Raw genomic sequence first — 26221 nt, 5'->3', positions numbered from 1 at the left:
TCAAACTGGGCAGGTTCAGGAGAGAATAACCAGCTCAGGCAGTAAAGAGCCAAGAATTAAGATTATACAAGGCAGGGTTGGAAGTATTGGCAATGTTAGGGCTGAACGAATGAAAATGAGGGTTATGTTGCTTACCTCCACAGCATTCTACCTTGTGTCTTAATTGGCTGTCTATGATTGTCATCCTTTTTGCTGTTTATTCAAAAATATTCAATGTGGGGCACTTGGCTGGCTCAGTCTGTAGAGCATACGACTCTTGATCTTGGGGTTATGATTTGGAGCCCCATATTGGGTGTAGAGATTACTTTAAAAAATAAGATATTTATTTATTTATTTTTTAAAGATTTATTTATTTATTTGAGAGAAGGAGAATGAGAGAGAGTACATGAGAGGAGGGAGGGTCAGAGGGAAAAGCAGGCTCCCTGCTCAGCAAGGAGCCTGATGTGGGACTTGATCCCGGGACTCCGGGATCATGACCTGAGCCGAAGGCAGTCGCTTAACCAACTGAGCCACCCAGGCGCCCCAAAAATAAAATATTTAAAAAAAATAATCAACGAGCATCTACTGTGTGCTAGACCTGTGCTGTCCAATATCACAGTCACTAACTACAGGTGGCTACTAAAGTTACATTCAAATTAGATACAATTTAGGGGCGCCTGGGTGGCTCAGTTGGTTGAGAGTCTGCCTTCAGCTCAGGTCGTGATCTCAGGGACCCAGGATGGAGCCCCGCATGGGGCTCCCTGCTCAGCGGGGACTCTGCTTCTCCCTCTGCCTCTCCCTCTGCTCCTCCCCCCTGCTTGGTGCTGGCTCTCTATCTCGCTCTCACTCTCAAGTAAATAAATAAGTCTTTTAAAAAATTTACAATTTAAAATTCAGTCCTTCAATTACACTAGCCACACTTCAGGTGCTCAAAAGCCACACGTGACTTGGGACCAGCATATCTATAGACAGTGCAGACAGAGAACATTTCCATCATAGCAGAAATTTCTATTGGAGTGCTGTGCTAGACCTTGTATTAGACACCAGCAATAAATACAGGTATAAATGAGACTCTGTGAATGCCCTTATGGAGTTCAGAATCAAGTGAGAGAAACCAGTAAATGGAAAATCACACTGTGTTAGGGAAAGTGTGGGGGGGGCCTTGGAAGCGCAAAGGAAGGGTAGCTAACTCAATCTGGAGGAAGAGGGGAATGGTTAGGGAAGACTTAAGGGTAGAGAGGGAGATGGCCTCTAAGCTGAGGATAAATAGTTAGCCAGCCAGACAGGTGAGGGGATGTAGGGGAGAAGCCCTGGGCAGAGGAAACACCGTGTACAAGGATTCAAAGGCAATAGCAAGGTGAGCCAGGAAGCTGCAAGTAGTTTAGACCATTGGAACCTGGAGTGTGGATGCCAGAGGTGGAAGGTGAGGCTAAAGAGACATAGACCAAGCCTTAATGACCGAGGGAAGGAGTTTGGACTTTATCTTGAATATGAATTATCTATTGTCTATAACAAACCACCCCAAAGCTGAGTGGATTAAAACGACAACTGTTTATTTGCTCACAATTCTGTGGGTTGGCAAATTGGGCAGGGTTCGGGTGGGCTATTCTTCTGATGGTTACTCGTGGTTTGCAGTCATCTGATTGATGGCTCATTTAGGACTGGATGGTCTAAGATACTCTCACTCACATGTCTGCCATGTGGGGTTAGCTACTGGATGGGCCATGTGTCTTTAACAGACTAGATGGGGCTTCTTCCCCTGGCAGCAGTGTTTCAAGAAGATGAGAGCAGAGACTACAAAGCTCTCTGAGGCTTAAACTCAGAAGTAGCCAATGTCACTTCCAACACATTCTGTTGGTCAAAATAAGTTACAAGACCAGCCCTGATGAGAGAAGCTACAAAGAATTTGTGGCCGTTTATAATCTATCACACTCTGGCATGATCTTGGCCTGAACCAAGGTGGTGAGTAGAGAGAAATGGACAGATTTTTTTTTTTTTAAGGATATTTCAGGGGCAGAATTAAGAAGTCTTGGGGTTTGTTCTGGAACAAGGAAGAGAGAGTGACTCCATGATCCTTGGCGTGGGTGATTGGTGAGTGGTAGTGCCCAACACTCAGAGGGAAAAGAGTAAGAACAGGTTTGGGGGGAAGATGATGTTTTCAGTATGAGTCACAGTCAGGTGGAGATGGACAGAAAGCAGGTGGATATACAGGTGTAAGGAGAAGTCTGGCTAGAGATACCAGTTTGGGAGTCTCATGTGCCTCAAGCCTAAAGCATCTTCCAGAAGAGCTGCATCCTCAGAGCTGGAAAATCTTGAGGGCAGGGATCAGGCAAGTCAACTCTTTAGCTGCGCTGAGCCTGGCCCAGTGTCTCAGGGCAAAACAATCAGTCTCTCCTGGTTGAAGGTTGCCAGGTTGTGGTGGGCAAAAGGGATTAAGCTTGTAGGGAGAGCCCTCGGCTCTGAACTAAGATCAGTGTTGTGTGGGGGTAGATCCCAGCTCCTGTCAGGAACAACAAGACACTGACTCAGAAAGTAATGAGTGCATCATCACCGAGAGAGATCAATAGGGGCTAAAGGAACCTCCATCAGGAATGCTGTGGAGGGTATTGCCTCTTTACATTGGAAGATAGAACCAATGGCCAGCCCTAATAGTCTGTGAAGGTAATTTTCTCTTACCACCCCTACTCCTGTTCCCATAGGCACTCAACTTCCAGAAACTCCACAAGTCTTCACTGAAAGCAGCTTTGCTGGGAGATCAGCACTACAGCAAGTCCCTTCTAGGTGCAAGAGAAATGTTGGCTTGGATCCCATTCATTCATTCATTCAAACATTCAACATTCAACAAACCCTTACTCGACACCAAACCCTGTGCACTAGAAATACAGAAACGAATAGACTCTAGCCTGGAAGCAATGTACCTGCAGCTGCTGTTAGTTTCTGGAACTGTCTTCCCATTGGATCTCAAGAAGGTATTGAGGGGTCTCTTTGCTGTGGTGCTGGGCTGTAACGGTTTGATGAAAGAAAAAAAGAATAGGACTGTAGGGGGGAACCTGGGGAAGTGTCCAAAAGAGGGATCACGGGGTGGAATCACAGAAAACTCCAAAGAAATATAACACCATCTCCATCTGGGCGAATAATTATTATTTAAAAGACATTTATTCAGTACTTCCTCGGTGACTATTACGGTGGTACCGTTCTTCTTGCATTATATAGATTCTCTGGTGGCGGGGCCTTTGGGCACAACCGTCCCCTTCTCTGAAACCTCACCACCGCATTGTTCCAGGCAGAAAACAGGGCGTGGCGCCCTGGGCCCGGCCTCCGGGAGACTTCCGGCGAGCGGAACTGGGGTTCGGGGGCGGGGAGAGCGCTCGGAGGCTTTTCGCGGGGACTCCTGCCCTAGCGACGCGCGCCTCGTTGCTAGGGGCGGAGGCGCGGGAGGTTGTGGAGCGTGGTGGCTGCGGACGCCCTCCATTCTGCGCCCTCGCAGGCCTCAGCTCCCGGCCGGGCCAGCCTGCGGGTGGGTATGGAGCACGAGGCGGGGGCGGGAAGGAGTGCGGCGGGGGTGGGGGGCGGGCAGGGAGGTGGGAGCTCTAGCGCTTCGCAGGCTGCAGCCGCCCACCTGGTCAAAGCGGAGAGTTCGAGCGCCGGCCTTGGGTTGGGTGGTGCTACACCCCCCTGTCGTGGGTGCACTACGCAGCCCATCCTGCTCCCTCTCCCCACCCCCACCCCCACCAAAAATAAGCTTTGGTAGTGCACATGGATAGAGCAGGGGACGTTTGTGATCTAAGAGACTGGAAGGAAAAACTGTACACAGGTTGTCCCCCAAATTTGGGGCAACCTTGGAAGTTCTGACCTAGTGCTGACTCCCTGGGAGACTCTGGGCCTCAGTTTCCCCTATCTGTACCATTAGAATGTCGAATCAGACCATCTTCCAGTGCTTCCACTGGGGCTTTGTTTGTATTTGAGCTTTCAGTTTGATGCCTTGTGCGCAGAAGATTTGGGGAGAGGGAGGGAGATATGAAATCAGGATTTACGTGAACATTGACTGGACCAGGAGTCCAGGGAAATAAGGTCTGGTGCCCTAGCTCTGCCTCCTGTGACTTTTAGCAAGTCACAACCCTCTGAGTCCCACTTTCTTCGTGGAAAATAACAATTGGATAAATGCTGGAATATATCGAGGAATACTGCACTGGAGAGTTAAAAGAAAATTCTCTGAGTTATGTTTAGAGTGACCACTGGGTATCTTAAGGTCTATGGGAAGCAAATTGGGGCAGAGCCATAATTGAGTTTATGGCTTTTCCAAGTCCTCTCCAGCCTTTCCTGCCCTGAAATCTGGGACAGAGCCCAGGTAACTGTTCCCTGAATGATTTGTTGTTGGGCAATTTTGAAGGACCCTTATGTTGTTGGGTCCTTAAAAAGCTCCTTGCAGGGCGCCTGGCTGGCTCAGTCAGTAGAGCATGTGACTCCTGAGCTCAGGGTAGCTTGAGTTAAAGCCCTACGTTGGGCCTGGAGCCTACTTTATTTTTATTTTTTAAAGATTTATTTATTTGTTGGGGAGAGAACATGAATGGGGAGGGGAGGGGTTTGAGGAGCGAGAAGGACAAGCTGACTCCACGCTGGGCATGGAGCCAGACCCGGGAGGCCCCACTTGGGCCCGATCTCAGGACCCTGAGATCATGACTTGAGCCAAAACCAAGAGTCCGATGCTTAACTGACTCAGTCACCCAGGTGCCCCTGAAGCCTACGTTAAAAAAAAAAAAAAAAAGCTTCTTGCCAAACAGACTCTTCACCTTAGGATGCCATCCATTCACTCATTCCACAGATATTTGCCTTGCACCCATTCTCCCAGACTACACTTAAAGCTCAGATAAAAAAATGAACAAGACACTGTCCCTCCTCTCAAGCATATTACATGTTCACAATATAAACAGAAGATAGCTGAATAGAATTTCACTGCTTAGATTAGTCTACTCATAATAAATCACAACTGCATGGGCATTATCCAAGGATGTGTACTTGTTGAGATTTTAAATTGCCTTGGTATATGATATATAACTTAATGAATTCTTAGCCTTAGTGTGATCAATCACTCTGGCCAGGAGACATAATTGGCTTCAATTTCATATCCTTTGGACTCATATACCCATTTGTGTATATTCTTTGTGTATATTTGTGTTTTTTTTTAAAGATTTTATTTATTTATTTGAGACAGAATGAGAGAGAGAGAGCACATGAGAGGGGGGAGGGTCAGAGGGAGAAGCAGACTCCCCGCTGAGTGGGGAGCCCAATGCGGGACTCGATTCAGGGACTCCAGGATCATGACCTGAGCCGAAGGCAGTCGCCCAACCAACTGAGCCACCCAGGCGCCCTCTTTGTGTATATTTGTTACGTATGTTTAATATGTGTTTAACTGTAGTATTAGGTGAAGGGTGAAGTTGGCAGAAATTGCTCCTTTCAGTTGCTAATACTGTTAATCTAGCAATCATGCCAATAGCCAGGTTCCGCTGAGGGCTGTCTGTGCACTAGCTTTTATAGAGATGCAGTATACTATGCTGATCAAGAGCAAGGCCTCTGGAGACTGCCTACATTCAAGTTTCAGCTCTCCCACTTATTAGCAACTTATTTGTAAATTTGGGCAAGTTATGTTAACATCTCTGCACCTCACTTTTCTCATCTGCAAAATGAAGACAGTAACAGCATCTAGCTCGGAGGCTTGTGGAATAAATCGAAAGAGTTAATAAATATAAAGCATTTAGAATAGTCCTTGGCACATTGTAAGTGCTATCTTTAATCTTTACAGAAGCCCAATGAGAGATATTATCCCATTTTACATATACGAAACAGACTCCATGAGGCTCAGCAATTTGCCCAAGACGGCAGTGAACTGTAATTCAGACCTAAGTCTGTCCAGTTCCCATGCTGATGTACTGAATCAAATGTTATTCTGACTCTTCTGTATTGCTCTTTATTTTTAGAATAAGCTACACTGTCAATTGGTGATTAGAATTTATTTATTAAGTTTTAAAAATAGAGTTGTTAAAATGCAATAAAACTGTGTTTCTTCTTTGTAGATGTTTCTAAGGGAAACTCTAGACTAGAAGTCAGGAAACCTACCTAGTTAGAATTTTGAGCAGATAATGTTTCTGCCCTGATTCTTCAGATCTTTAAATAAAGGGTTTATATGTGATGATTTTGAAAGCTCTTCCATCTCAAATTCTATGATTTATACTTATTGAAATATTTTAAATATATATATATATATTTATTTGACAGAGAGAGCACAAGTAGGCACAGCAGCAGGGAGAGGGAGAAGCAGACTTTCCGCTGAGCAGGGAGCCCGATGCAGGATTCGATCCCAGGATCCTGGGATCATGACCCGAGCCAGAGGCAGCCACTTAACTGACTGAACCACCCAGGCACCCCTGAAGTATTATTTTAAACAGGAGAAATTGCCTTTTTTGCAGAAACAGTAGCAGTCAACTCTGAAAATTTTTGGACAGAAGTACTAAGAGTAAAATAAAAATGTTTAATGATGTATTTAAGTATTTAAATATAACCTACTTTGGGGGCACCTGGCTGGCTCAGTCGGTGGAGCATGTGACTCTTGATCTTGGAGTTGTAGGTTTGAGTCCCACATTGGGTGTGGAGATTACTTAAAATAAAATCTTTTTTTTTAAAGATTTTATTTATTTACTTGAGAGAGACAGAGTGACAGAGAGCATGAGTGGGGAGGAGAGGGAGAAGCAGACTTCCCGCTGAGCAGGGAGCCCGATGTGGGGCTCAATCCCAGGACCCCAGGATTATGACCTGAGCCGAAGGCAGACGGTCAACTGAATGAGCCACCCAGGCGCCCCTAAAATAAAATCTTAAAAAAAAAAAATAATAGGGCGCCTGGGTGGCTCAGTGGGTTAAGCGTTTGCCTTCGGCTGGGGTCATGATCCCAGGGTCCTGGGATTGAGCCCTGCTTCATCATCGGGGCTCCCTGTTCAGCGGGAAGTCTGCTTCTCCCTCTCCTTCTACCCCTTCCCCCAGCTCATGCATGCTCTCTCTCTCTCTAGCTCTGCTCTCTTTCTCAAATTAAAAAAAAATAAAGTAGGGGATGTGTGTGGGGGGGGTGTATTTTTTTTTTTTAAGATTTTTTTTTAATAGGGATGTCTGGGTGGCTCAGTCAGTTAAGCATCTGCCTTCGGCTCAGGTCACGATCCCAGGGTCCTGGGATCGAGTCCCACATTGGGCTCCCTGCTGAGCAGGGAGCCTGCTTCTCCCTCTGCCTGCCACTCTCCCTGCTTGTGCTCTCTCTCTCTCTGGCAAATAAATAAAATCTTAAAAAAATATATTTTCTTTTTAATAATCTCTACACCCAGTGTGGGGCTTGAACTCACACCCCCAATATCAAGAGTCGCATGCTCTAATGACTGAGCCAGCCAGGTGCCCCCTTACTTTGTATATTTAAAAATAGATAGATCTGGGCACCTCGCTGGCTCAGTTGGTAGAATACGCGACTCTTGATCTCCAGCGTAAGTTCAAGCCCCATGTTGGGTGCAGAACTTACTTAAATAAATGAAAATAAAAATAGATGTATAATTAACATTATGGTATATTTTTCATAATTGTTGGAAATGTGCCACTTACGTGATCTTGGAATTTTGTAAGATATTTCTTTATGAGGGAAAACTACACTTAACAATCTTTTTCATTAAACAAGGTCTGGGGTGCCTGGGTGGCTCAGATGGTTGAGCGTCTGCCTTCGCCTCAGGTCATGATCCCAGGGTCCTGGGATCGAGTCCCACATCGGGCTCCCTGCCGGGTGGGGAGCCTCCTTCTCCCTCTGCCTCTGCCTCTCTCTCTGACTCTCATGAATAAATAAATAAAACATTAAAAAAATAAATAAACAAGGTCTTTATTTACCTTGTGAATCTCCTTTCAGTGCAAACATAATCTTAGGGAAGAGATTAATTTAAGCGTCTTTTCAGTAATTACAGAGATTAGGAAGTTGCTGCCTGAACTATTTTCCAAAGGATAAACATTACAAAGCATTGAATATGGCAGCTCACCAAAAAAATCCAATTGGTTTGGGGGTAATTCTAAAAGTTATCTTTTGCTTAGAATGTCCTGTGAGTGCTCTTCAGATGGGAAATATGGCTCTCTGAAGATACCAGCTAAGAATCCAATCAGTGTTAAGCAAAGCCAATCCATTTATAGCATCTGCTGTTTTTGGTGACCTATATCTATGGATGGCATCTGTCCTTAGTTTGATGACAATGTTGAAAAATGGGCTATGTTTGCAGATAGGAAGCCTTGCAACCTCTATCTGTCTATAAGCAATACAACATCCCAAGATTTTTGAAAATTATTATGGAATTTTTTCTGGCAGCATATGGTATGCTTATTATAGAGAATCCTAGAATGTCTGAACTCGAAGAGACCTTAGATTCACACTACTTAACAAGAAATGTTTTTGCCATACTGTGCAAGCCACTTGAGGTACAAAGATGAATATGATAGACTTCTTCCTCTCATGGAACACACAGTCTACTAAAAATGATTTAATCTGGTGTCCTCACTTACAGATGGGGAAGCTGAGGTGCAGAGCAGGGAACGGAGGAACCCAAAGACACACAGTGGAATGAGGTAGAGCTGGGGCTGGAGCCCAGGGTTCTTGGTGCCACACACAACGTCCCTGTCACCGTGCTCTGCTTCTGTACACTTACCTACCTTGTCCGGAGGCCACTCCTGACAGCTTTTCAAAATGTAGGCTGAAATTCTTCTGGAACACTGTTTTTTAATGGTATCATTGAGAATATTTGGTGAATTTTAGCTTCTGTTCTTCCTGTAGACAATTCTTCCTAGAGCTGGGCTAGTCATGCCTATAAGAAACTCATTTCCTAGGGGCACCTGGGTGGCTCAGTCTGTTAAGCATCCACCTCTTGATTTCAGTCATGATATCAGGGTCATGAGATTGAGCCCTGTGTCTGGCTCTGTGTTGGATTCAGAGCCTGCTTAGGATTCTCTCTCTTGGGGAGTCTGGGTTGCTCAGTCGGTTAAGCGTCTGCCTTCGGCTCAGGTCACGATCTCAGGGTCCTGGGATCGAGCCCCGCATCCAGCTCCCCACTCGGCGGGGAGTCTGCTTCTCCCTCTCCTTCTGCCCCACCGTCCCCCCACCCCTGCCCGTGCTCTCTTTTGCATTCTCTCTCTCTCTCAAATAAATAAATTAAAAAAAAAGGATTCTCGGGGCGCCTGGGTGGCTCAGTCCTTAAGCGTCTGCCTTCGGCTCAGGTCATGATCCCAGGGTCCTGGGATCGAGTCCCATCGGGCTCCCTGCTCAGCAGGAGGCCTGCTTCTCCCTCTCCCACTCCCCCTGCTTGTGTTCCTGCTCTCGCTGTCTCTGTTAAATAAATAAATAAAATCTTTAAAAATAAATAAATAAATAAGGATTTTCTCTCTCTCTCTCTCCCTTCCTCCCCAAAATAATAATTTTACTTTTTAAAGATTTTATTTATTTATCTGAGAGAGAGCACACACACACAAAAGAGGTTGAGTTGGGGAGGTGGGGAGGAGGGGCAGAGGGAGAGGCAGAAGCCCTGAAAAGGTCTCAGGAATCCCCATCAGTCCTCAGATCACACTAAGAATACTGGTCTAGGTCATTACCTGTATTGTCTCATTTAGTGTCATCAGCTCTCACATTTTTTTTTTTTTTTAAGTAGGCTCCATGCCCAACATGGGGCTTGAACGCGTGACTCTGAGATCAAGAGTTGCATACTCTACTGCCTGAGCTAGCCAAGTGCCCCTTGTATCTCATTCTTACTACAGAATAACCTCATGACCTGGCACACTGATTTAGAGAAGTGTCACATGAAATTATTTAAAAACAAATCAGCAAGCTAGGAAGGTTATGACCTTTTAGAATAACTAAGGCTCTTTTCAAGAAGCTTCACTGGTAAAAACTATTTCTTAGTTTCAAATATACATTCTTAGTATTTATTGTGGTAGAATATGTATAACATAAAATTTATTCTTATTTAGTACGTAGACAATGTTATGGAACCATCACCACTGTCTAGTTCCAGAACATTTTTGTTATCCAAAAAGGAAACTCTGTACCGATTAAAGTAGCCACTCCCTGTTCCCCCATCATTCCAACCCTTGGCAACCACTAATCTGCTTTCTTTCTAGATTCTGACTAGAGATATTTCATATAAATGGTATCATACAATATGTGGCCTTTTGTGTCTAGCTTCTTTTGCTTAGTATGATCTTTTCAAGGTTCATCTATGTTATAGTATGTTTCAGTACATTATTCCTTTTTATGGCTGAATAATATTCATTGTACAGATATACCACATTTTGTTTGTTCCTTCGTCCATTGATGGACATTTGGGTTGTTTTCCCCTCTTGGCCATTGTAAACAGGAATGCCATAAACATTCATGTATAAATTTTGTTTGAAAACCTGCTTTCAATTCTTTTGGCTATCTTCCCAGGAGCAGAATTATTGAATCATATGGTAATTCTATGTTTAACTTGTTGAGAAACCTCTTTGTATTTTTTTTTAAAGATTTTATTTGTTTATTTGACAGAGAGAGACAGTGAGAGAGGGAACACAAGCAGGGGGAGTAGGAGAGGGAGAAGCAGGCCACCTGTGGAGCAGGGAGCCTAATGTGGGGCTCGATCCCAGGACCCTGGGATCATGACCTGAGCCGAAGGCAGATGCTTAATGACTGAGCCACCCAGGCGCCCCAACCTCTTTGTATTTTTTAAAAAGATTTTATTTATTTATTTGACAGAGAGAGTGAGTGCACAAGCAGGGGGAGTGGCAGGCAGAGGGAGAGGGAGAAGCAGTCCCACTGCCGAGCAGAGAGCCCGACACGGGGCTCGATCCCAGACCCTGGGATCATGACCTGAGCCGAAGGCAGATGCTTAACCTATTGAGCCACCCAGGCGCCCCAAGAAACCTCTTTGTATTTTTAAAATTAATTTTGCTTCTGTTTTTGCTGATCTGCTAATGCTTTATGGGAGGGTGCATTCCCAGGGCCGTAAGAAGAGGCAAGGGAAAGAAGAAAAGCAAATGAGTGCAATGAATTAGTGTTTTAAAAAAGGCTTGGGGCGCCTGGGTGGCTCAGTTGGTTGAGCATCTGCCTTTGGCTCAGGTCATGATCCCAGAGTCCTGGGATTGAGTCCCGCACTGGGCTCCCTGCTCAGCGGGGAGTCTGCTTGTTCCTCTCCCTCTGCCACTCCCCCTGCTTGTGCGCTCTCACTTTCTGTCAAATAAATAAATAAAATAGGCTTTGTCTTTACATCACCAGACTACCATCATGATGCCTAACAACATTAACAGTATGCATTCTTTCCACCAAGCAGGGAGGACAACGTCCAGCAGCCACAAGGGATGCTGCTGGCCCAGCTGCCATCTGAAACGAGCTCCTCACAAGGCTTTGGGGCGGTTCTGTGCAGGGATGGGGAAACTGCAAAGCAAGCTCAAACATAGCACTTATAAATACAGGTACGGCAGTCCTACATCGGGATCCCAAGTTTTATCATGTCGCACTAAAATTCTCTCCTAAAGAAAGATTAGGCCCAGAGCGATTGCTGATGACCTTCACTGAACAGTTAGTTTGGTCTGTTCTCTTTTGGATGAGAAGCAGCTGATTAGCTAGTGTCTGCAGCCACTCAGAGATGGGCCTGGCATCTTTGGGAATAAGCTCTAGGTGAGCAAAGACTCCTGGCTTCTTGGCTTCAGGATTCCTCTTTATCGGATTCTAGTCCTTCAGTTGTTCTGAGTGTGCTCAGCATTAATAATCCCATTTCTGGCAATGACTGTGGGTCTCCTTCCGTACTCCTTTCCCAGATTTTTCCTCAGCCTGGCCTCTCCCGTAGCCCACCTCATCTTCCCCTTGCCCCACTGCACACTCCATACCAGTGGGCCTCTCATTTGCCATCCTGTCGTTAGCAGGCCCGATGGGATTATAGAAGAGAGAACTCAAACTAGAGCTTGTCTGGAGTATAGCCCAGCTCACGTGGATAGTGTCTCTGTTGTTGCTGCTCTGAACTCAGACCTGTGTGTCTCTGGAGGAAAAGATAAGGTGGGTTTGTGGCACTTCCCAGGGAACCAGCTTATTGTGGAGAAGGGAAGAGATTTGGGAAGGAAGCGCTGGTTCTGTGTTTCTGGCAACAACGCTGAGTAGTGTAAAACCATAGGCTTTAGTCTAAGGAAGACTGGCTTTAAGTCCCTGCTCTGCCTCTTCCGGTTCCTCTGGGCAAGTCATTTACTGTTCGTGAGCTTCAGTCTCCACATCCCTGGAATGAGGGTGATAATGCCAGCCTCATAGGACACAGGACAGTTGTGAGGATTAGGTGGTAAGATCTTCAGTGATGTGCCAGACCGCCCACATGCTTTTTATAAATGGCAAGTATTATTCTGACCAAGCCATTTTCTTTTTTTTTTTTTAAAGATTATATTTATTTATTTGACAGAGAGAGACACAGCGAGAGAGGGAACACAAGCAGGGGGAGAGGCAGGGGGAGAGGGAGAAGCAGGCTCTCCGCCGAGCAGGGAGCCCGATGTGGGGCTTGATCCCAGGACCCTGGGATCATGACCTGAGCTGAAGGCAGACGCTTAACGACTGAGCCACCCAGGCACCCCAACCAAGCCATTTTCATACCCACACACAGACACAGGAGCTATTTGTCATCAAAAGGAGACTTCCTTGGGGTTTCCTGGGTGGCTCAGTCGGTTAAGCAGCCAACTGCTGATTTCGGCTCAGTTCATGATCTCAGGGTCATAAGATGGAGCCCTGCCATCAGGCTTCATGCTCAATGGGGAGCTGGAGCCTGCTTGAGAGTCTCTCCCCCCCTCCTTTTGCCCCCACCCCTGATTGTGTGCTCGCTCTCTTTTTCTCCCTCTCTAATAAATAAATAAATATTTTTTTAAAAAGGAGACTTCCAGTCTCTTTTGTGCTGCTCTTTTGTCAAAATCTCTACACTGGTGAGCATTATGATTCCTCCCTTCTGTGTTTCTGTCCTTTACCCCACTGTCACTGAATCTGGTTGCTTCTCCCCCCATATTTGCATCTGTCACAGGACTCACAGCTAAGACATTGATAGCAAAAAACTTGATTCTTTTAATTCCTCTCATTTTCATACTGTATTTTACAGATTCTTTTTTTTTTAAGATTTAATTTATTTGAGAGAGAGAGAAAGTGGGGCGGGGGAGGGAAGAGGAGAGGCAGAGGGAGAAGCAGACTCCCTGCTGAGCGTGGAGCCCATCATGGGGCTCCATCCCATGAGCCAAGAGATCATGACCTGAGCCGAAACCAAGAGTTGGATGCTCAACCGACTGTGCCACCCAGGCACCCAGTAAATTTTTTTTTTAAGATAGCAAATTTTTTTAAATACACTAAAATAAAAGTACAATACAATTAGGGGAAAAAACTCTAACCCCGTGTGGAATTCTACTTCAGCATCTATGACCAGAACCTCTGGCTGAGTCTGTTCCCCTTGGGGGATGTCCTCCCGAACCCGTCAGTAAGGCCCAGAGCAGAGGCCCATTGCCTTGCAGAGAGACAGCGTCCCGGTCAGGAGGAAAGAAAAGGAAGTCAATGTAGGGGGACAGGGATGAGGGTTATAACAATAAAGCCCTAATGCAAGACCCTTGACAGAGAGGGAGAAATTAGGTATATAATGAAGTAAAGGCTTGTTTCAGTTAAATAGAAATTCACATAAAATATTACAGAGATTCTAATGACTCTAATGACTCTGCAGACAGTGGTGGCCTATAACTGGAAAAGTGGAAATGTGGTGAAAAGGTTCAGAGGACATGAACGAGAGATCACTAAGGTAATTATCAAATCATTATCGTGGAGGGAATTTGGAATTCAATAAAGGAGTGTCTAATAGCTCTAGTTCGTAAGAGGGATGGGATATTCAGTCTTAAGAAAATGCAAGGGCTTCATTTGATGCCGTGAAGCCCTACTCGAGGAAAAGCAGAGCAAATCATTCCCTTAGCTATGGTTACAAGCATATTAGACATGATTTTTATTTTGTCACTAAGCCCTTAATAGCTCAGGTGGTAAATAGAGAATTCTCCCTGCCTATCCTAACTCAGCAGGGACAGGTACGGTTGTCTGTGTGTTTTCTGTAGCTAGAAAAATAAATAATAAATAATACATAACATTTATTCATTTATAATTTATAAATAATTGTATATAATAATTTATCATAATATATAATAATATATAATGACAATTTTAAATAAATTAATGATAAAATCTCTATACTCAGGAACCTTCTAGTCTAGTTGGGGAAATTTTTAAAAAGCCAAGAACAGTTAAATAAAAATTAATTTGTTAAAAAAGTATTATAGGGCAGCATAAGCTTCCAGCAAAGATGATAGAGAATGCCAGTCTCTACAACTCCCTTCCCTGAAATCCCCCTCAATGAACTGAAAATTGGAATTGAGATGCAGACTCCAGCATCTGCTCAGCTCGCAGTGCAGAGTAGGGTACTGACACCCAGACGCAGTGTATTCCCACCCCAACAGGGACAGGGGAGAGCCTCAGGCTCTGACACCTGCAGCCCCAGGCCTGTTGCCCATTTCCAAGGCCAATCAAACAAGCACTGGGACTTTTTTCTCTCGAGCAGATAGTCTGTATTCCCAGATCCAGCCGGTTCTTCAGCGCCTCTCGTGACAGGACGGTCACAATGTGGGACTTGCGTGGCCCTTCCCAGCCAAGGCAGCAGTTCTCTGGCCATGCCATGGTGGTCACTGGATTGGCTGTGAGTCCAGGTAAAGTCAAACAGACCTCTCCCCAACACTGTTGTACTTTCTTTCTCTCTTTTTTTAGAGTTATTTATTTATTAGAGGGAGAGAGCACAAGCAGGGGGAGAGGCAGAGGGAGAAGCAGACTCCTATGGAGCAGGGAGCCCGATGCGGGGCTCGATCCCAGGACCCTGGGATCATGACCTGAGCCAAAGGCAGACGCTTAACCAACTGAGCCACCCAGGCACCCCTCTTTTTTTTTTTCAAGATTTATTTATTTTTAGGGGCGCCTGGGTGGCTCAGTTGGTTGAGCGACTGCCTTCGGCTCAGGTCATGATCCTGGAGTCCCAGGATCGAGTCCCGCATCGGGCTCCCTGCTCAGCAGGGGGTCTGCTTCTCCCTCTGACCCTCCCCCGTCTCATGCTCTATCTCATTCTCTCTCAAATAAATAAATAAAATCTTAAAAAAAAAAGATTTATTTATTTTTAGAGAGAGTGTGTGTGAGCGGGGGTGGAGGGAAGGGCAGTGGGAGAGGGAGAGAAGCAGAGTCCCACTGAGCATGGAGCCCGACTTGGGGCTCGATCTCATGACCCTGAGCTCATGACCTGAGCTGAAACCAAGAGTCAGATGCTCAACTGACTGAGCCACCCGGGCGCCCCCTGTTGTACCTTCTGAAAAGCCCTGTGCCAGGCCCATTTCATGGACCATCTTTCCCTTGCTCCCTCAGACTCGTCACAGCTGTGCACTGGCTCTCGGGACAACACCCTGCTTCTGTGGGACATTGGGACCGGACGGTGTGCGGAGAGAGCTTCCATCTCGAGGAACCTGGTAGGGACTCAAAGTTGTTAGAGAGTGGGACAGCAGAAGGCAGCATGGGGTGAGGCAAAGAGCCTGAGAAAGAAATCAGGAGATACACCAGGCAGTAGAGGCTTGGGGCCTCATTATTACTCACCCTGAACTCTCTGTCAGACCCTGGCCTCTCAGGGTTATCAGGCTGGATGATCTCTTTCAAGTCTTCTGTTCCAGGGATGCCTGGGTGGCTCAGTCGGTTAAGCGTCTGCCTTCAGCTCAGGTCATGATCCCAGCGTCCTGGGATTGAGCCCCGCATCGGGCTCCTTGCTCCGCGGGAAGACTGCCACTCCCCCTACTTGTGCTTGCTTTCTCTATCTCTCTGACAAATAAATAAATAAAATCTTTAAAACAAATAAAAAATAAAGTCTTCTGTTCCAGAGAACACCTCCACTAGTTCATATTGGAATTTTAAGTGGTGTCCTCATTTATTTCCTCAAAATGTGTTATTCCATATCTGCTCTGCTAGGAGCAGGGTTAGTGGCCCAGGACACAGCCCCTGTCCTCCAGGATCTCACAGCTTATGCGCAGAGAAATAAGCATGACCCTTTGCTTTATGTATAATTTGCTGTGTTTATGAAAACCAATGTTATATACCAGCAGACTGGTATATAAACTCCACAGCCTTTGAGGTCAGTCATACCTGGGTTCCAATTATGGATCCATCACTTTTTTTTTTTTTTAAGTAATCTCTACACCCAACATGGGGCTTGAACTCACAACCCTGAGATCGAGTCACATGCTCTACCAACTGAACCAGCCAGGCGCCCCAAGATCCATCACATTTTAGCTGTGTTACTCCAAGAAAGTCACTTAGAGTGTCAGTGTCTTCATTTATGAAATGGAGAGAATCCTATGACCTGACATGATAGATGTTCCTTTAGTGATCATTAAATATCACTCATGGTCATCTTTTCCAAATTTGAAGACAACTGTCCATGGCAAGGTGTGCTCACTCTATGCCCTCCATATTTGTGGAGGTTGCTGGAAGAAAACCGTGTCATCTTGGGTTGTTTTGGAAAAACTGTTTTGTGCCTGTCCAGCAGGGGGCTGCAGGGATGAGAAGAAAGAACATGTCCTGAACCCTGTGAGGCCTTAGGCTAGGGTTTCAGCGGTCCCATATAGAACGGGGGGCTGCCTTAGGCAAGGGTTTCAGCGGTCCCATATAGAACGGGGGGCTGCTGTCCTTAGCTGCTGCTCACCAGCAGTTCCCCACCACATGTGCGCACCCGCGTGCATTCTGGTACTCACGACTGGCCCGGCTGCTACCATTGCTGCTGCTGATCCAGGGCATGCCGCTGGGCATGACTGGTGGATATTTGCTGAACACACTCCCTGCAAGTCAAACATACACGTCAGCATCCTTGAGAAGTGGTGAGGAGGTGCTATTTAGCACAGTTTACAGGAATTGCCATAGGAGAATGCCTTGGTAGTGAGAAGTTTTGAAAATTTTGCTTTTTCCAGGTCACTCACCTGCGCTGGGTCCCCCACGAACCATATGTACTACAGACTTCTGAAGATAAAACCATCAGGTGGGCTTACTGAGCAGCCGTGAAGGTGTTTGTGGTGAAGGTTTGTGGTTCCCATGCTCATATGACTCCTTTCCCCCTCTGCTTCTCCACACTGCTGTGCCTGCCCAGGGCCTTCTGCCCCTTTGCCCCTTGCTGGGGCTGGGGTCTCTCTGACCTGGCCCCCTGGACCATCTGGGGAGAGGTTGAATGGCAGGAGGTGGGGCCAGGAAAAAGCGCCTGTCCTGGATGGTTCTGAAGCAGCTGACTCTGTCTGGCCCCACCCTCGCCCCTTGTGTGAACATATTCAGATTGACCTCGGACCCAGTCACTTGTTTGTCCTCCCGCTTTGAGCTGCCTGGCTCCACCTGCCACCCTGCTTGGCCCCGGATATTCTCAATCACCCAGCCCTCAGGTGAAGCCTTGTCTGGGGAAATGGGGTCAGAATCCCCATCGAAAGCGTCAAATGAAGTAAATCGTTCTCGAGTAGAAAGCACAATGAGAAAGTCTGGATCTCATAAGAGATTCATTCTACTTAGAAAACAGGAAGAATGAGGTAAAGAGGTGAAAATGAGATGAGAGGCCGAATATAACACTCCCCTGGGGACCCCGTGGCCCAGTAGGCCAAGGCCTGCAAGCCTATTCTATCTGATTCTGGAATGGTAACTGCTCCTCTGGATCATAATAACTATCTTTTAAAAAAATTAAGTCACAGGCACAGAAAGAGCCTCTTGTCCCTTGAAAGCAGTACCCCAAAGGGCCAAATTAACAACTTACACAGTTAAGATGCTTGGTCTAAATTCCTATTAACTGGATCTCCAACTAGAAAGGACTCAGACGTCATTCAATTTGGTTATTTCCTGGCAGCTTTGGGGTCTCCAAGGTTGATCTGGTTCATACTCCTGATTTTACATAAATCATGACATTCCATCAGACTGGCCGAAGCAGCAGAGAGCTGACAGACTCATACCCTGCGGTCATTTCTTGCAGATTATGGGACAGCCGGGGGCTGCAGGTAGCTCATATATTTCCCTCAAAGCAGCATATTCAGACCTACTGCGAGGTCAGTGAGGACGGACACAAGTGTATCTCCTGCAGCAGCGGCTTTGGAGGGGAAGGCTGCGAAGCCACGGTAAGAGATTCTGGGGGTCTAGGGGTCTGGTTGCTGATGAGCAAAGTACTTCCTCTGACCTCCCGTCTGTACTGGGCTACACAGGTCAGCTCTGTTAATGGCTCAGGCCTATTCCAAGTGCATACTGTAAGTGAGCCTTAGCATTCCAGATGCATCTCTCAAGATTTCTTTCATCTCTCAAGGTTTCTCTCAAGAAACCTCCCTTAGCCTTGGGCTCTCTGAATTGGTAGTAGACAGAGGGATGGGATGAGAGTCAAGATAGGAAGGTGCTAAACACAGAACCAGCCTGCTAATGTCCCTGCTCCCAGCTGAGCTTAGAAAGGGGAGGGACTGTTTGAAGAGCCAAGTGTATTCCCATTGTACCTGTGGTCACAGTAAAGGAGGCTCAAGCTCTTCAGGGAGTTTGAGGCGCACCAGTGTTGGTCAACGGCCCATCCCAACCCTTACTCATATACCTTTCCTCACAAGTCATTTTGGATTAGATTGCATTGGCTCCTCCAAAGTACCTTGGATTCCTCATTGTAGAATATAGGTTAAAAGGGGCATCTAGTCCAAATAGAACAATTAGAGCTCCCATTGTACCAAACATTACATACTAGGCACTGGCCTGAGCACATTACATGCATTATCTCATTTAATCCTTACAACAACCTCATGAGTTAGGTTCTATTATAATTCCCATTTTACACATGAGCAAATAGAGGCATGGCAAATTGAAATCTTTTGCACAAGACCAAACCTCTAGTAAGTGGTACTTTGAGGTATTGAATCCCAGGCTATTGATGTAGCATCTCTTCACCAAGCTAAGCATTTCCAGCCCCTACAACTGACACAGTGTCCTGTGATTTCATTATTTTTCGGACACAATTCAGATCACTCTCCTCTCTGAATGTTGTTTTCCTGAATTACATGGTGTCCAGTGAGTTCATTATTTTTTTGGACACAATTTGGTTTGCTCTCCTCCCTGAACCTTGTTCTCTAGCTGTGGTCTGATCGTGTCAACAAGAGTGGGATTGGCAGGACTGTCACCTCCTTTGTTGGAGAGTCTCATCTTCATATCCCAAGGTTCAGCATGGAGGCAATAAATCAGAAGGTCTGCACCTCTGTGTATTTATGAGAAGGTGCTCCTAACTATGGGGTCTCCACAGAACCCACAGACACCAAGAGGCTGATGTCAGGTAGCTCTTGAGCTGTTGTAGAAAGTAGGCAACTCTGGGGCACCTGGCTGGCTCAGTCAGAAGAGCACGAGACTCTTGATCTTGGGGGTCATGAGTTTAAGCCCCACATGGGGTGTAGAGATTACTTAAATAAATAAAAAAACTTAAAAAAAAAAAGTAGGTGGGCGCCTGGGTGGCTCAGATGGTTAAGCGTCTGCCTTCGGCCCAGGTCATGATCCCAGGGTCCTGGGATCGAGTCCTACATCGGGCTCCCTGCTCCTTGGGAGCTTGCTTCTCCCTCTGCCTCTCTCTCTCTCTCTGCCTCTCATGACTAAAAAAAAAAAAAAAGTAGGCAACCCCATACTGTCCCATCATGCTGCAGGACTCGGAGCTTTCACTTCCTTAACCATGACATTAATGAGGAAGGCAGCCACCCTCCTGGCACATTCTTATCCACAGTTGTCTGAGATCGTTGATGTTTAAAATAATCACTGGATGGATGGATGATTTGGTATGTGGATGGGATGGATGTAGATGAGGGTTAGCTACATGAGTAGGTAAGTGGGGGGGTAGGTGGATGATGAGAAGGTGGGGAGGTGGAAATCAGTGAAGGTAGTATATATGAAGCTAGAGAAATATGTATGTATGAGCTAGCCTATGTCATTACTCTGCAGTTGTGGGACCTAAGACAGACTCGGAACAGAATATGTGAATATAAGGGGCATTTCCAGACTGTTGCATCCTGTGTCTTTCTACCAAGAGCACTGGCCTCGATGCCTATAATTGCTACCTCATCGCATGACTGCAAAGTGAAGATTTGGAATCAAGATACTGGAGGTAAGGAGCCTGCTGGTGGTGCTTCTCAAAGACACATGGAGTCTTAAAAGCTTCCTTGAAACTCTTTCTTTCCAGTGCTCAGCAAATACAAAAACAGCCCTGTCCTGCCACTGTCCAGGCCCCTAGTGGTTAAGAGATGACACTAAGATACCAGGATTCTCTTGAACCCCTGGCTAGAAACCATCACTGCATGAGCACTGGTACCACGTTGTACAGACTTATTCCTGAGAGCTCACATATATTTGGCTCTTAGTTTTCTTTCTATCTGAAGTTCTTCCATCAGGTTTTAACATGTGATACTCAAAATGTCTGGCAAAGAAAACAAGGATTGTCATTTTCAGATTCATTTTTTAAGGACTCTTTCTCAGCTCATGGTGGGGGTGAGGTAGAGCAAGACTGCCCTGTTTTGATGCTGCAACTAAGATTTGAGATGACAGTCAGGTCATGACACTTCAAAGCACCAGAGAAAAAGATGTTTTAGGGAACGCAGCTCCCCAGAGTACTCAGTGAAGTATGCCAGAGCCCACTGCTACTGGCTGATTGTTAAATATTCAGGAATATTTAATATGGTCATAGTGGGAGTATTTACACCACAAAATGTGGCAAATCTATGAGTAAAGGTGGCTGGTTTTTTTCCTTCTCTACCAGTACCCCAGTGCCTCCAGACTATTTTGTGCTGGACCCGGGGTTCTGTCAGACACAGGAATAGTGTTAACTTAGAGAATCTCACAACCAGTCCCTCCTACAGTAATGTTCCAGAAACTCAGCTCCCAGCAGGGGAGGATAGGATAGCCCCCTCAGAGAAAAGATGTGAGATCACGTCTAGTGGTAGGCGAGCCAGACCTGGAGGTGCCCTCTCCAGCTGCACTGTGTGACAGCTGTGGGGGGTGGGGGGGCAGCTGCTGCCAGGTTCAATGTTCATAAACCTGACACCAGGGAGAACAAGATCTGCCCGCCAGATGTGCACCTGTAGTTCTCAGAAGAGCAGGCCCCGAGACGGAGACAGAGGGAGACTGGGTCATGTGGAAGCCCCCAGATTCCCCTTCAGGTCCCAATCTCCTTGGTCTTGAAGGGAGCAAAACCCCAGAAGCCAGCAGCTGAAGATCAGCATCGCCTCTGTTTTTCTCTGCCCTGGCCCCCTGCTCTGTTCTCTGGGCAGGTGGGAACTGAGGGCAGTGTGTTCACACGTCCTTGCAGGCAAGGCCCCGACTGTCTGAACGGGTTTCTCAGGGATCCCCACCTTGTTTGGTCCACGTGCCATTCTCTGGAGTTGAAGCCTTGCGGCCGATCTGAATCTGACCTCCACGCAGGTGCACGGTCCTGTGGAGCAGGGATGCGGCTCTTACCTGGGGTAGACAGAGAGCACATGCTTTGTTTACACGGGTTTCTCATAGAGACCTCGCGTCCCATGACGCTGCGCCCTTGGCCTGAGCTGCTGGTTTCCTCTTCCTCCCCCAGCCTGCCTGTTTACCTTGTCCCTGGATGGATCAGGACCTTTGACTTCCCTGGCTGTTGGCGACACCGTCTCCTTACTGTGTGCAAGTTTCAGCAGAGGAATTCACCTGCTCAGAGTGGAGCACAGCCGAGGGCTGGAGCTTCGAGAAGTGGCAGCATTCTGAGGCCAGGAGACACTCACTGGACAATATCAAACTGTGGCCTGTCCTTTCTTGGTGTGGCTTTGTGTTTCCCGGTTATCTTGTGGGGAGGGCGATGTGCGATTCTCTGCTTATGTTCACTCAGAAGGTGTATCAGGGTTAGAAGCCAATTTAAGCCCAGGTGCAGTTTAGAAACATGATAGGCCTCTGTCTGTGAGTCGGAACACGGGGTGGAGTGTATCAGACTGACCTATTCTATGTCTCCACAGAAGGAAAAGCCGCAGGGGGAGAGACACTGTTCAGGTGGCCTCACAGTTACCCAGACGGGAGAGGGGAGCGCAGCTCCGTAGAGGACATGGGCTGTAGACATGACATTCAGCTCCAGTCACTGCTCCTCAGCAAGGTGAAGAAGTCTGGGCTTCCACTCAGAAGAGCAGCAGAGTGCAGGTGGCAGGTCCGAGACCAGTGCTCAGGCGGCATGAAAATTAGACCCCAGGTGGCTTGAAAAGGCTGACCACCGCAGGGCCTTGCCCCGAATCCTAGCTGTCTGACTGTTCTGTGCACAAGGAAATGGAGAGCTTCCAGAAATGAAGGCTAAAAAAATTTCATTTGTACATTTTAATATTTTTCATTTTATATAAACTCTTAGGGACGGCCAGTGTGCGGTGAAGGAGAGTCTGCAAAGGCAGAATATAGAGGGGCGCCTGGGTGGCTCAGGCAGTTGAGCGTCCAACTCTTTGATTTCAGCTTGATTCATGATCTTGGGGTGATGGGATCGAGCCCCATGTCAGGCTCCATGCTCAGCAGGGAGTCTGCTGGAGATTCTCTCTAAAATAAATAAATAAAATCTTAAAAAAAAAAAAAAGAACATAGAACAGAGGGATGGACTCAACTGTAGGCCAGCCACTGAGTCCCCCTCAGTGAAGAGGGACTCGGTGCTCAGGCCAGCCTTTGTGGCCCCCGGAGATCCATTCCTAACATGGCTCTCACAAGCCCATTTTCCTTCCAGGAACGTAGAGTCCCTCCTGCCTTCAGGAGAGCCCACACGTAAAGGAACAGAGTCCCAGCCAAAGAAAGACTGTGCTTGTCTTCTCCGGTCCCTGCCTGTCCCTGATACCAGTGACTGACAGCCATTGTCCTTGTGTCCTTTCAGCTTCTTATAGGGCTGGCTTCGCCGTGGGAGGATCTGAGTTTGAGTCTCCACTTCTGCACTCAGCTGAATGATCTTGGGTGTTACAAAATCTCAGTTTCCTCACTAATTAAATCATACATTCCTCACAGTGCTGTCCCAAGGACTGGGTAAAACTGTATTAAATGCCAAGCGAGGTAGCGGGTGCTTACAGAGGGTGGCCATAGTTATTTATTGTTCTCTGTCTGGACTAAACACTCTTCTTTCCTCACTACACACCCCTTCACCCGTTCTCCTTAGATCTTACTTGTAAAGCTTCAGTCCTTGTTTGGCTTCCCTTTGATTCATTAGGTTACAGATCTTTGTGCTGTGGGAGGACAAGGGGGTAGTGGGAGAGGAGCTACTTTCCTGAGCACCTACAGCTGGCTGAATATGCTTATTCTCACTACAGTCCTCGTTACTCTCATGTCACAGAGGCGGCAGCTGAGGCCCAGGGACACTCAGTCCTTTGCCCCAGGTTACACATGGAGGTAGGAAGGGGAAGAACGGAGATTTGACAGGCAGGGATACCACTGTACTAATGAGGAGGAAAAACTGAGATTTGAACCAGCGACTGCCCAACTCAAAGCCAGAATACTTTCCTTTCCACTCCTTTGTCTTTGCATGATGTCACAAAGTTCATTTTAGAAATTCATAGATCATGACACTGTGTATTTTCTAGACCATTACTAACTTTCTGGTTCCAAGGAGATCCTCCTGGCCAGGTGCCCAGAAACAGTACACAGATATCTCAGGGAAAATCCTAGCATATCCTGAACTGTTAGTGCTACAGCTGACCCTTCTAGAAAGAAGGCAGGCGGTAAGTCAGAAAAACGGGTTGGGAGGGGGTCCCAAAGAAAGGGAACAGAGGGAATGTACATGTGAGAAAATCAAATGAATTAGCAGGGTTCTATTAGCAATAAAATTATTTCCCTAAACTCTATGCCTTTGTTTGATGTAAAAATTCCTTATCTGTGCATTTTTTTTTTTTTTTTAAGATTTTATTTATTTATCTGACAGAGACACAGCGAGAGAGGGAACACAAGCAGGGGGAGGGGAGAGGGAGAAGCAGGCCTCCCGCAGAGCAGGGAGCCCGACCCGGGGCTCGATCCCAGGACCCTGGGACCATGACCCGAGCAGAAGGCAGATGCCCAATGACTGAGCCACCCAGGTGCCCCTGTACATTTTCAGTTTTATGTGCCCTAATCAGGTACTCTCAGCACCTAAGATACAAGCTACTAAAATGCATTAATTTGCTCATTGGACATTCATTGACCACTTCATTTTAGAGGATGCCCCTGTAAAATCATATAAAGGAATTTTCCAAAGGCAGTTGACCTTTTTTTCCAGGAAAGTATATAATTCCTTGGAATCTGGCCAATTATATATTTAAAATTTGAAGAAATTTATGTATTTCCTTATATAAGTTAAATATATTTATTTCAGGAGGGGCACCTGGCTGGCTCAGTTGGTGGAGTGTGCAACTCTTGATCTTGGGGTTGTGAGTTCAAGCCCTACACTGGGTGTAGAGATTACCTAATATATATATATAATTTTGGGAAAATGAGTCATGATTATTTTTTTAAGATTTTATTTATTTAATTGACAGAGATAGAGACAGCGAGAGAGGGAACACAAGCAGGGGGAGGGTCAGAGGGAGAAGTAGGCTTCCCACTGAGCAGGGAGCCCGATGCGGGGCTCGATCCCAGGACCCTGAGATCACGACCTGAGCTGAAGGCAGTCGCTCAACCAAGTGAGCCACCCAGGCGCCCATGAGTCATGATTATTAACACCTTATTTTTTTTGGTAGCTGAAACTATCTTACAAGAGGATCTTTGTTTTTACTGAAAGGTTAAAAATGATCTGGAAAAGATAGAATTTTTTTTAAAGATTTTATTTATTTATTTGTGAAAGAGAGAGAGAGAGAGGCAGAGGGAGAAGCAGGCTCCCAAGGAGCAGGGAGCCCGATGCGGGACTCGATCCCAGGACTCTGGGATCATGACCCGAGCCGAAGACAGACGCTTAACCATCTGAGCCACCCAGGCGCCCGGAAAAGATACAATTTTGAGGGCTATTCTTCATACATAATCTAGGCTGTCTATAACTGAAGTCCCAATTTGTATTCAAAATATTGTTTTCTTAAAAATACTACCAGCTGGGGCACCTGGCTGGCTCAGTCAGAAGAGCATGTGGCTTGATCACAGGGTCATGAGTTTGAGTCCCACACGGGGTGCAGAGATTACTTAAATAACTAAGACTTTAAAAAATAGGGGCACCTGGGTAACTAAGTTAAGCATCAGCCTTCGGCTCAGGTCATGATCCGGGGGTCTTGGGATCAAACCCCACATTGGGCTCCCTGCTCAGTGGGGAGTCTGCTTCTCCTTCTCCCTCTGCCTCTCTTGTTTTCTCTCAAATAAATCAATAAAATCTTTTAAAAAAACTTTAAAAAATAAAATAGCTACGAGCTATTAAAGTATTGTGATACAGTGGATATCACTGGTAGCACAAAAGTATCAGACAAGTCCCCATTATCACTATCTTCCTGAACAATGATTTAAAAAAAATTTTTTTTAATTTAAATTCTAGTTAACATCCAGTGCAATATTGGTTTCAGGAATAGAATTCAGTGATTCATCACTTAACATCTGAGCAATGATTATAAAAGAAACTTCCCCTGGAGTTTTGAGTTCACAGTCACTAAAGAAATACTTCCGGATCTTCCAGTTGGCCGCAGCAGAAATTTAATGTTTTCAACACTGGTATCAAGAGACATGTTTCCAGTCTGTAACAGCCTTCACTTTGACACAGGAATTACAAGTATAGATCTCAGGTCAGTTGGTGTTTTTAATCTTTTAACACTGTGAAAAAGGAATGTAGCTATTTCTGGGTAGCCTTGTGAAAACAGAATGAGTGAAGAAAAGCTTCATTGTGAAAAATGCAGCAGACTGCTAGCTGTTTCCTGAAGTTGGCACCTCTTGGCCCAGGCTGCTCCCCTAAGCCTCCATTCCCAGCTAGGCATGGCCATGAGCATAAATTCTTGTCAGTGGATTGTGAGTGGAAGTGATGTGTGTAACTTCTCCTTTATTAGCTCCAAAGGAAGTGTTTGTCTGGGATTAGCCCTGTGGGTCCCTTCCCACTAGCTGGAATGCAGACTGCCAGTAATAGCTTCAGCTGTTCAGATAAGGACAGGATGATGGAACAGCAAGAGAGGAGCCCCGAATTACCCTGAAATGCTGACCAGC

The 26221-nt window shown here is 46.3% G+C and overlaps 2 protein-coding genes across 2 annotated transcripts in view; one reads left to right on the top strand and one right to left on the bottom strand.

Annotated features, from left to right (window-relative positions):
• Window positions 1–2891: 2891 nt before the first annotated feature.
• Window positions 2892–23911, top strand: WDR31 (WD repeat domain 31). Its single transcript, XM_028107631.2, has 11 exons — window positions 2892–2982; window positions 3263–3496; window positions 11337–11478; window positions 11926–12058; window positions 13737–13811; window positions 14616–14760; window positions 15461–15561; window positions 17047–17114; window positions 18081–18222; window positions 20054–20216; window positions 21675–23911. The coding sequence occupies exons 1-11, from the start codon at window positions 2892–2894 to the stop codon at window positions 21833–21835; spliced, it is 1455 nt and encodes a 484-aa protein (XP_027963432.2). The 3' UTR covers window positions 21836–23911.
• The window catches only part of PRPF4 (pre-mRNA splicing tri-snRNP complex factor PRPF4), a 48657-nt gene continuing 37570 nt past the window's right edge, over window positions 15135–26221 (bottom strand). The window contains exons 17-18 of the transcript XR_003610039.2: window positions 21457–21562; window positions 15135–16917 (exon numbers count right to left, since the gene is read on the bottom strand). The gene's annotated coding sequence lies outside the window, so the exon portion shown is untranslated. The remainder of the gene's footprint in view (window positions 16918–21456; window positions 21563–26221) is intronic.

The sequence above is a fragment of the Eumetopias jubatus genome, unplaced genomic scaffold (genome assembly GCF_037043125.1).
Source record: "Eumetopias jubatus isolate StellerSeaLion01/CBP00866 unplaced genomic scaffold, mEumJub1_p1.0 scaffold_15, whole genome shotgun sequence".
Classification (NCBI taxonomy): Eukaryota; Metazoa; Chordata; class Mammalia; order Carnivora; family Otariidae; genus Eumetopias; species Eumetopias jubatus.
Note: the sequence above shows the minus strand (reverse complement) of the source record. Positions and strands in the feature narration are given on the sequence as shown.